At 62.4% G+C, this 10,084-nt stretch overlaps 3 protein-coding genes across 7 annotated transcripts; 1 reads left to right on the top strand and 2 right to left on the bottom strand.

Annotated features, from left to right (window-relative positions):
• Positions 1 to 988: 988 nt before the first annotated feature.
• CHURC1 (churchill domain containing 1) lies at positions 989 to 3,100 on the top strand. 2 transcript variants are annotated; one of them, XM_059848790.1, is made up of 4 exons: positions 989 to 1,099; positions 1,240 to 1,399; positions 2,193 to 2,263; positions 2,688 to 3,100. In XM_059848790.1, the coding sequence occupies exons 1-4, from the start codon at positions 1,061 to 1,063 to the stop codon at positions 2,778 to 2,780; spliced, it is 363 nt and encodes a 120-aa protein (XP_059704773.1). In that variant the 5' UTR covers positions 989 to 1,060; the 3' UTR covers positions 2,781 to 3,100. The 2 variants fall into 2 exon arrangements, with proteins under 2 accessions (XP_059704773.1, XP_059704774.1); XM_059848791.1 differs by having other exon boundaries at positions 993 to 1,099; positions 1,240 to 1,375.
• A 548-nt stretch (positions 3,101 to 3,648) lies between these two features.
• On the bottom strand, positions 3,649 to 4,600 carry GPX2 (glutathione peroxidase 2). Its single transcript, XM_059848787.1, has 2 exons — positions 4,292 to 4,600; positions 3,649 to 4,192 (listed from the first exon to the last, which is right to left on the bottom strand). Exons 1-2 carry the CDS (start codon positions 4,514 to 4,516, stop codon positions 3,842 to 3,844), a joined length of 576 nt encoding a protein of 191 aa, XP_059704770.1. The 5' UTR covers positions 4,517 to 4,600; the 3' UTR covers positions 3,649 to 3,841.
• An 826-nt stretch (positions 4,601 to 5,426) lies between these two features.
• Positions 5,427 to 8,951, bottom strand: RAB15 (RAB15, member RAS oncogene family). 4 transcript variants are annotated; one of them, XM_059848781.1, is made up of 7 exons: positions 8,760 to 8,951; positions 7,458 to 7,518; positions 7,258 to 7,318; positions 7,092 to 7,169; positions 6,928 to 7,017; positions 5,965 to 6,030; positions 5,427 to 5,841 (listed from the first exon to the last, which is right to left on the bottom strand). In XM_059848781.1, exons 1-7 carry the CDS (start codon positions 8,881 to 8,883, stop codon positions 5,686 to 5,688), a joined length of 636 nt encoding a protein of 211 aa, XP_059704764.1. In that variant the 5' UTR covers positions 8,884 to 8,951; the 3' UTR covers positions 5,427 to 5,685. The 4 variants fall into 4 exon arrangements, with proteins under 4 accessions (XP_059704764.1, XP_059704766.1, XP_059704765.1 ...); XM_059848783.1 differs by lacking the exon at positions 8,760 to 8,951 and adding an exon at positions 8,413 to 8,744; XM_059848782.1 differs by lacking the exon at positions 8,760 to 8,951 and adding an exon at positions 8,492 to 8,744.
• Positions 8,952 to 10,084: the final 1,133 nt, after the last annotated feature.

The raw sequence follows: 10,084 nt of genomic DNA, 5'->3' as shown, positions 1-10,084 counted from the left end.
CCCCGCAATGCAGCACAGCGGCGCCCCCCGGCCGCCAGCGCCACCGGCACCGGCAGCAGCACCAGCAGCACCGACACCGGCAGCACCGGCATCGGCAGCACCGTTGGCGGCAGCATCATTGGCAGCAGCACCGGCGGCACCGGCACCTGCGGGCTGCGGAGAGGCGCAGCGCCCCGCCGACACCGGCGGGGGTCCCCGGCCATCCCCTCCGGCCAGCCCACGATGGGCTAGCCCTGGATGCTCCCCAGGTAGTCCCAGGCATCCCTCAGCTACCCCTAGGTGTCCTCCACTAGCCCTGCGAGTTCCCCAACTCGTCCCAGGCACCCCCCAGTTAGACCTCTGTGTCCTCCAGCTCGTCCCAGGCACCCCCTAATTTGTCCTGGGTGACCCCCACCAGCCCTGGATGTCCCCCAAGTAGTCCGTGGTGTCCTCCATCTAACCCAGCAGTCCCCAGCTGGCCCTGGATGACCCCCAGCTAGCCCAAGCCGCCGTACAATCAGCTCTGGGTGTCCACCACTATCCCTGGACGACCTCCAGCTAGTCACAAGCACCCCGCACCTGGCCCTGGGTGTTTCCCACTAATCTTGAGTATCCCCCAGCCAATTTCCAACACCCCACAGTTGGCCCTGAATGTCCCCCAGCTAGTCCTGGGTATCTCCCACTAGCCATGGATGCCCCCCAGGTACTTCCCGGGGTCTCCCACTAGCCCTGGATATCTCCCAGCTAATCGCAGGCAGCTCCCAGCTAGCCCTAGGTGCCCTTCGCTAGCCCCGGATGCTCCCCAGGTCTCTCTAGGTGTTCCCCACCAGCCTTGGGTGCACCCAGGTAGCTCCAGGTGTCCCCCACTAGTCCTGGGTGCCCGACTAGCCCAGACCCCCGCAGTTATCCCTGGTTGCCCCAAGCAGCCCCACGGCCCTTTAGGCCCCGCCCATTTCCACCCTAAACCACGCCCATTGCGCTTCAGGCCGCGCCCACACTCCGAGCCTCGGTCCCGGCCCCGTCGCTGAGCCCCGCCCCCCGGCGCAGGTCTCGCGACATTTGCGGGGGAGGGCGGTGCGAGATGTGCGGCGGCTGTGTGGGCACCGAGTACCCCGAGAGGGTGAGGGCGGACGCGGGGGGTCCCGGTCCCGGTCCCGGTCCCGGTCCCGGTCCCGGTCCCGGTCCCGGTCCCGGTCCCGGTCCCGGTCCGGGTCCCGGTCCCGGTCCCGGTCCGGGTCTTAGCCTGTGTTTCCGCCCTAGGGCACTACCTGTCTGGAGGGCGGATCTTTCCTCCTGAATTTCGTGGGGTGCGCGCAGTGCGGCCGCCGAGACTTCGTTCTGGTCAGCAACCGGGCCGAGGGCCTGCACGGCGGGGAGGAGATCGTCACCTATGACCGTGCGGTGGGGGGCACCGGGGGGGGTGAGGGTCCGGGGGGGGCTTGAGGGGGTGGGGGAGCCGTTGGGGTCTGGGGCTTGGGGTTTTTAAGGATTGGGGGTCCTGAGGGGACCATTGGGGTTTGGGACTCTTTAGTGCGACATTTGGGGGATCCCTGAGCCATCCCTGGGGCTCAGGGTTCGCTGAAGGTTGGGGGTCTTGAGGGCTGGGAGGGGTCGGGGGTCTGGGGTTGTTGAGTATTGGGAGAGACCTTGGGTCTTGAAGGTCTTGAGGGATGCTGAAGGCTCTGGGGCAGCTTTGGGGTCTGGAGCTTGGGCGATATTGAGGGTCAGAGAGGACTGGAGGGGACCCTTGGGATCTGGGGGTCTTGAAGGCTGGGGGGCACAGGTGGAGGCCTTGAAGGTTGAGGGCTGGGGGTAGTGTTTGGATTCTGGGGTGTCTTGAGGTCTGGGAGGGATTCCTGGCGCCTGGGGCTCTTGAGGGCTGGGGGGGGGGAGGCCTAAATGAGGATTAGTTTGAGCATGGAAAATTTGGGGCCCCAATATTTGGGGGATCCCTGAGGGTGGGAATGATGGATGCCCAGGGAGGGGGTCTCAGATTTTAGAGGGAGTATCAGGGAGCTTCCGATGGGCATTAAGGGGTGTGAGTTGCTGTGGGAGAAATTTTGGGGGCTTGATGCTTTGGGGACTGCCACGTCTATGCCCTGGGAATGAGGGCAAGCATGGAGGATTGGGGCTTGTCCCAGGAGATTGGGACTGAGGGGAAACCCCAGGAACAGGGTCCATTTCCTCTCACCCTGCTGTCCCCTGTCCCACAGATCTGTGCAAGAACTGCCACCACCTGATTGCACGCCACGAGTACACCTTCAGCGTGGTGGATGACTACCAGGTTGGTCTCTTGTCCCCCAAAAGCCCTTCCCAATTCTGTCTCTGGAATTCCAGACCCACCCTTCCACGGGCTGATTCCCACCTTCCCTGTGACAGAGCCTTGAGGGATTCAGAGCCCCATCCCTATGTTCAGGACTACCTGGAGTCCCCCCAGCACTAGTCCGTGCCTTGTGGGGGAAGCCCAGCTCACCTGGCATGGGAGTGTGGGTGATGGGAGGGGGCTGTGACCCTCATTCCTGGCACATCTCCTATGCTGCAAAGGGCTGGAAAAAGGGCTCAGGGGAGCCGGTGGGGCTGGAAATGAGATCCCCTGGCTCTGATTGCAATCGGGGATCGGGTGCCAGATCTGGCTCGAGTTTCCCTGTGGGGGAGCAGGGCTGTGGCACCCCCCCTTTTTCCAGCCCCCCCCCTTTTCCTTCCTCCAGGAATATACCATGCTATGCCTGCTCTGTGGCCGTGCTGAGGATTCCATCAGCATCCTGCCTGATGACCCTCGCCAGATGACCCCGCTGTTCTGATCCCCATGTGTATCCCAGGATGAGCTTCCAGGAGCTCTGTATCCCTGGCACCATATTTCTGGGGACCACACAGTCCCTGACATGATTTGCCCCTCCAAACTTCCAGCCTGGATGCAGCAAACACCCAACACTGAATGCTGCCATGTTTCTGGAGCCTTTTGGCTCTGACCCTGACTGCAAGGATGGGATGCAGTGCCACGGCCCAAGCCCCCTGTGTGCCGAAGACATAAAGGGGTCCCCAAAACAGGATCCAAAGGGATTCCCACCCCATCCCACCTGAGGAGCCCTCATATATGGGGTAATAAATGTGACGTGTGACAGCTCAGTAGCACAGGCAGGAGTATTTCGGGAGTGGGCTTCACCCCCTGGAGTTGGTGAAGGGTGTTGGGGGCTGATGCAGGAGACTTTTTCCATCCCAGGAGCCTGTGGAATTCCTCCTTGGCCCTTCCCAGCACTGGAGAGTCCACTGCACTCTCCAGTCCTAAACACTGCAGAGAAAGGACTTGGATAATTTTTCCTTCCCTGTTAGTTGGTTTGGGGTCACTTCCCCCTGCCCTGGGGTTTGGAGCCTGGCCATGCCCTGCTGGGAATTCCATATTCCTGAGGCGGGAAGGAGCTGGGTGTGGGAAATCACTGCCCTGGGGTGGGTGAAATGTTGCTCTTGGCACCCAGCCCCAGCAACACCCATGGGGAAATGGGTGCAGCCGGCCTGGCACCCACCTATTCCTGAGCCTCCATTTCCTGGATCTGGCCTTTCAGGGATGTGTCCTCCTTCCTGTTCCCCCCAAGAGCCCCCAAAAACCATATGGGTATGGGTATGTTTCCAAAAACCTCATGGATCCATTTACCCTCCAAAAAACCAAGTGGATCTAGGCACGCTCCCTGCGGCTCATTTATTGCCACCAGCCCACACCGCCCCGGAGGCTCCAACCCTCTGCCCCCATCAAGCCCCCTCCCCATGGAGGTTTCAGAGGGGGCTGTCACTCTGCGGAGAGCTGGGGCCATCCCGGAGTGATGCCAGAGCCAGGATCACACCAGAGCCAGGATCACACGAGCTAGGATTACTTGGCCAGCTTGAGGAGACGCTGGATGTCAGGCTCGAGCTGGACCGTGGGCACACGGGGGCTGTAGCGCCGGAACGGTTCCCCCTCAGGCCCCACCAGGAACTTCTCAAAATTCCAGGAGATATCGGAGCGCCGCACAGGGCTCCAGACAACAAAGCGGGGCTCGGCCATCAGGTGTGCAGGCTCGTCAGCCGGTGCAGGCAGGTGAGCCTTGAGGTAGGCGAACACGGGATGGGTGTCACTCCCGTTCACCTGGCACTTCTGGAACAGGGTGAAGTTGGGCTCGAAGCCACCCCCGGGCCGCACGTGCTTCAGGGTGTTGAGGATCTCCTCGTTGGTGCCGTTCTCCTGTGGTGGGGAAGGGGAAATCCAGAGCCCTGTGTTTCCCAGCTCCTCACACCCCGCCTCGTAGCCCGTAGGACTTACCTCATAGCCCATAGGACTTACCTGGTATCCAAACTGGTTACAGGGGAAGCCCAGCACGACCAGCCGCCGGGGGTAGCGGGCTTGGAGCTGGTTGAGCTGGGTGTAATCCCGCACCGTGGTGCCTCAGAGTGAAGCCACGTTCTCGATCAGGACCACGCGGCCCCGGAAAACACCAAAATCCACTTTTTCCCCCTGCAAGGAGGTGGCGCTCAGGTCATAGAAGGACTTGGCGATGGGGATGGTCATGGCTGCAGGTGTGCGGCTGCTTGTGCCCCGTGCCCTGCACCGCCTCTTAAGGGCTTCCCGGTGCTCACGTCATGGTCCAAAGGTCTCCAGGCCCCGCCACAGCTCAGGAGAAACCTGAGCTGCCCGTCCCAGTGGGAGGAGGAAGGTGGCACAGGGCCAAGGCGATGCTCTACCTGCCTCAATAATTCATGGCACGGCGCGCTGCGGCTGCTCATCCTAGTGCCTGCAGGATGTGGGATGCTCCCAGCCTGGCACGGCATGTTCCCGAGGGTTGGGAATGACAGAGTTGGGGAATAACGGGAGTCAGGGAATAACAGGAATCTGGGAGCTGGGGCTCTGTGGGGCAGAGGAGGAGGGGACAAGCATCCCAGTACTCTTCCTTGCCTGGTGCTGCCATGGCATCACCTCTGGAGCCTCCTGTGCTGCCCATCCCAGTGCCCACCAGTCCTGGGGCCCACTGGTCCCAGTACCAGCTCCACCCTTGGGCCCATCTGCTGTGGTGCCTACCATTGTCCTGTGGTGCCCATCCGAGTGCCTGGCCAGCATCCTGGTGTCCACCTAGATCCCAGTAGGTTCCACTATCTTAGTGCCCACCATCATCCCAGTAACCACCTATCCCAGTCCGCCGCCATCCCACTGCTGGCTCATCCCAGTGCCGCCACCAAGTTTTCTGACCCTGTTCCCACAGCTGGGGCTGAGCTGGTACCCTGGCAGGCTGTGGTGGTGGCCATGGCACTCCATGGGCATCATGCCCCATGTCCCTGTGCTCAGCCTGGAAAGGGGACACCATGCCGGCAGCCCCAGATCACCCTCAATTATTGATCACCGCTCGAGTGTCCATGCCCAGGCTGTTCCTGCTGCCATGGCATCATGCCCATAGTCCCCCTGGAGCACACAAATCACCAGCCCCTCCAGCATCACCTTTATTCTGCAAACCACTGTGTAAAACCGGGGGTCCCACAGGCACGGGGTGGCACAGGGTGGGCACACAGTGCCTGGACAGCCCCCACCCTACCCGCACAGGTGCCAGGATGGGGGGGCCCCCTGCCATGTTTCTTGTCCCTGGGGGTGTCCCATGTTGCCCCCCACTTTATAGGGGCTGCCTCAATCCTGCCCCTACCATGCCCCCTCACACAGCCTGGGGAGGAGAGGTCGGGGGGTCCCAGCCTTCAACACCAGCAGGTTTTGGGGGTGTCCTCACTCCCCAGGGGCTGCTGCTCGTCCTCCTCCAGCCGGGCCAGGGTGGGGGCACGGGGCAGCCCCCGCAGCTCGTCCAGCTCCTTGCGGTGTGCCTGCAGCACCAGCTCCGTCAGCCGTGTGAAGGACTGTGGGAGAGGGGTGGGGTGAACCTAGGGGACCACTCCAGTACCCCCTGACCTCTCCAGGCCCCCCAGGCCAGCCCCAACCCCCTCAGAAACCCCCCACCCCCCACACTAGTCCCTTCATACCTCCTTGATGTTGAGGTTGCTGCAGGCACTGGTCTCGTAGAAATCCATCCCGTATTCCCTGGCCAGCTGCGGCACCAGGGGTTTGGCAGGGAGGGGGGGGTAGCGTGATTTGGGGGGAGGGGGGGATTCAATACCCATGCCCCCCCTCTCTGGAACGTGAACAGCCAGGCATGGACAGACAGGAGAGCTGGGGGTGGGGGCTGGCATAGGGACACACCTGGGGTTGGGTGGTGGGTGCAGGGGGCCCTGGGAGAGGTGCTGGATGCTTTGGGGTCCAGAGGTCATTTGGAGGGATACTGGGAGGGGTTGGGGGTCGTTGGACACACTGGGCAGTAAAGGGGTTTCCTGGATGCTCTGAAGCTGCAGGGGGAGGTAAGTGGTCCCTGGGTTCAAACTGCAGGAGTGTGGGGGATCACTGGACACAGGTAGGGATGTTTGGGGTCCCTGGATATGGGTAGGGCTGCAGGAAGGCTGTTGGGGTCTATGTGGAATGCAGGAGGGGCATGTGGAGGGTCTGGCCATGCTGGAATTGTAGGGAGGTGCACTGGGTGCTTTGGGGGTCAAGAGGTCCCAAGGGGGACACCAAGGAGGTCACTGTGTTCTTCAGGGGTACAGGAGACAGGGCTGGAGGCACAGGGAGAGGTTAGGGGGTCTCTGAACATTTTGCAAGTGGGGAAGAGGGAGCCTTGGGGGTGCATAACCACTGCAGAGATGGAGGGGAAGAGGGTCCCCAGACACTGGGGGAGCTGTTTTTGGGGTGCCTGGGTACAGACTGCAAGAGGATGGGAGTCCCTGGTCATGCTGGGAGGGACTGGGAGGCTTGGGGGTCCCAGACAGAGGTAGGGCTGCAGGAGGGCTTTCGGGGTCCCAAGTGCAGAGGGGGCTCAGGGAGAGGCTGGCCATGCTGGGGGTGCAGGAGGGGTCCTGCCTCCTGGGGGGGGGCACACAGCAGCCCCCGCTCACCTGCAGCCCTTGCTCTTTGGGCACTTGCCTCTTGTGCTCCTCGTCCGCCTTGTTCCCGATGAGGATTTTCTGGACGCCTTCGGGTGCGTACTGGCCAGGGGAACAGTGTAAGGACCCACCCACGTGTCTGGGGAACCTCCAGGCCTCCCCTCATGAACCCCCACCTCATCCACATCGCTGGCCCACTTCACGATGTGCTGATAGGAGCGCTCGCTGCTGATGTCGTACACCAGGAAAATGCCCTGCAGGGGGTGGGAGGTGGCTGTTGATACCCCAAAACTGTGCCTCAGTTTCCCCTCTCCTGTGTACCAGGACAGGGAGCCCCCATACCTGAGCCCGCCGGTAGTATTGCTTGGTGATGGTCTGGTACCGCTCCTGGCCGGCTGTGTCCCTGCCCAGCAACAGCAGGTCAGTGCCACCACCCATGGCATGAGTTTGGCAGGGCTCAGCCCTTACCTTGGGTGGGGGGAGCAGGACTCAGACCCCCCTTTTCTTCCCTCTTGCCCCCGGGATCCAGGACTGCCACTCACCAGATCTGTATCCGCACCTTGATCCCATCCACCTCGATGGTCTTCATCTTGAAGTCGACACCTGGAATTGGAACAGGGTATGGTGTCCTGGTGTTTCCCTTTGCAGGAGATGCTGTCACTAGGGGCCCTCTGGTCCCCTCACACCTCCTGACCCATCCCACACCCCACCATGGCCTGGTGCTTGTCCCCACACCCAGTGCCTGGCCTTGCAGGAGGCCCTGGTGCCAGGTGGCTGATCCTGGTGCTCCCAGTTCCCTGGTGCTGCAGCTGTCCAGTTTTCCCAGCTCCCCAGTGGTACAGCTTCTCAGTGCTGTGGCCAATGCTCTCAGTTCCCGGCTGTATGCTGCTCCCTGTTCCCCTGTGCCAGAGGTGCCTGGTCCTCCCGGTTCTCCCATATCCAGGATTTCCTGGCTCCCTGATGCTCCCGGTTCCCTGGAGCACTCCAGAGCCCCGGCTTCCCAGTTTCCCTGTGCTGCAGTTTCCCGGTGGTCCCGGCTTGTGGATGTCCAGTTTTACTGTTTCCCGATGGCCATTACTTCCCGGTTCCCCGGTGCTGCGACTCCCGATGCTCCTGGTTCCCCGGTGCCCACAGTTTTCCCTCTCCCCGGTGCCCGGTTTTCCCGCTCTCTGGTTACCTGTTTCCCTATGTTCCTAGTGTTGCAGCTCTCCAGTGCCCACAGTTAACCCTTTCCCGGTGCCCCCGGTTTTCCCGTGCCCACCACTCCCCGGTGACCCGGTTCCCACATCTCCCTGGTGCCCTGGTTCCCCGTTTCCCCCATCCTGTGGCTTCCCAGTTCCTCGGCAGTCCCGGTTCCCCGATGCCCACGGTTTTCCTGTTCCCTGGGTTCCCGTTTCTCGGTTGCTGCGTCTTCCGTTTCTCCAATTCCCACGGTTTTCCCGCACCCCGGTTGCCCATTTTCCCGTTTCCCCGGTGCTGTGGCTTCCCAGTACTCACGGTTTCCTGGTGCCCACGGCTCCCCAGTTCCCCGGTTTCCCTTTTCCCCGGTAATGCAGCTCCCAGTGCTCCCGGTTACCCGGTGCTGCGCCTCCCCATTGCTCCCGATTTCTTGATGCTCCCGGTTTCACGCTTCCCCGGTGCCGCGGCTCCCCGTTTCCCCGCTGTTCCCGGTTCTCTGGCTTCCCGTTTCCACGGTGCTGCGGCTCCCAGTCTTCCCGGTTGCCCGGTTCCCCGATGCTCCCGTTTCCCCGGTGCTGCGCCTCCCCACTGCTCCCGCTTCCCCGATGCTCCCGGTTCCCCGTTTCCCTGCTCCCGCCGCCGCGGCCGCCGTGCGCTGCCGGTACCGATGGTGGAGATGTGGGCGGGGTGGAACTGGTTGTCGGTGAACCGGCAGAGCAGGCAGGTCTTGCCCACGCCCGAGTCCCCGAGCAGCAGCAACCGGAACAGCACGTCGTACTGCTTGGCCATGGCGGGCCCGGGCCGCCGCCGCCGCCGCCACAACGGGGCCGCTCCGGGGCCGCGAGCTGCGCCGCCGCCGCGCCGGGCCGGGCTGGCACCGGGGGATGCACCGGGGCGGGGCGGGGCGGGAGCGGCGGCGGCGGGAGGGGGCACCGGGAGGGGAAACGAGGGGGGCGACACCGGGGACGGACCGGGAGATGCTGTGGGAGCGCGGAGGGGACACCGGGGATACACCGGGAGATGCTGTGGGGAATTGGGCGGCGACGCGGGGGATGGACTGAGAGCTGGGGAGAACGGGGGGATGGAGCCAGGAGTGCACCGTAGGATATGTTGGGGATGCTCTGGAAAACCGGAGGTGGGAGACAGGGGATGTACCAGGGGGAGCAGCGGGGACTCCGGGGCTCTGGTAGCACCAGGGAGGTACCCGGGATTGCTCTGGGGGCATTGGGAACGGGACAAAGGGGTGCAGCAGGGGACACTGCGGTGACACAGAGCTGCACCAGAGGAACTGGTGACACTTAGGAAGGATGGGATGGCACCCAGCAGGACCTCGACAAGGGTGGGTTGTGCAGGTTGTCCTGTCCAGGGACAAGGTTCCCATTGGAACCTCGTGGGGGTAAACAAGGCCAAGGACAGGGTTGGCACATGGGTCAGGACAGCTCCTGAGATAAGTGCAGGATGGAGGTGATGGGATGGAGAGCAGCCCAGATGAGAGGAATCTGGGGGGATGAGAGGCTGGATATGACCTGACAAGGTGTGCTGGCAGCCTTGGAAAGCCACCCATGTCCTGGGCTGTGTCACTGGCAGCATGGGCAATAGGTGAGGGGAATCGTCCTCCTCTGCCCCACTGAGGTGAAACCCCACATGGAGCACTGTGTCCAGTCCTGGGGTCCTTGTCATGGAAGGACAGGGAACTGCTGGAGCAAGTCTAGAGGAGGCCACAGAAATCCTCCAAGGGCTAACAGGCTGGGAGAGCTGGGATTGCTCGGCATGGAGAAAAGAAGGCTCCAGCGAGAGGTAGAGCCCTTTCCAGTTCCTACAGGGTCTCCAAGAGAAGTGGAGAGGGACTTAGGATGAGGCCATGGAGCGACAGGACAAGAGGGAATGTCTCCAAAGTGGAAAAGGGGAGGTGTAGATTGGATATTAGGAAAAAATTCTTTACAGTGAAGGTGGTGAGGCACTGGAGTGGATTTTACGGAGAAGCTGTGGC

The sequence above is a fragment of the Haemorhous mexicanus genome, chromosome 6 (genome assembly GCF_027477595.1).
Source record: "Haemorhous mexicanus isolate bHaeMex1 chromosome 6, bHaeMex1.pri, whole genome shotgun sequence".
Lineage (NCBI taxonomy): Eukaryota > Metazoa > Chordata > Aves > Passeriformes > Fringillidae > Haemorhous > Haemorhous mexicanus.
The sequence above is the reverse complement of the archived record's forward strand: the minus strand, read 5'-3'. Positions and strand labels throughout refer to the sequence as shown.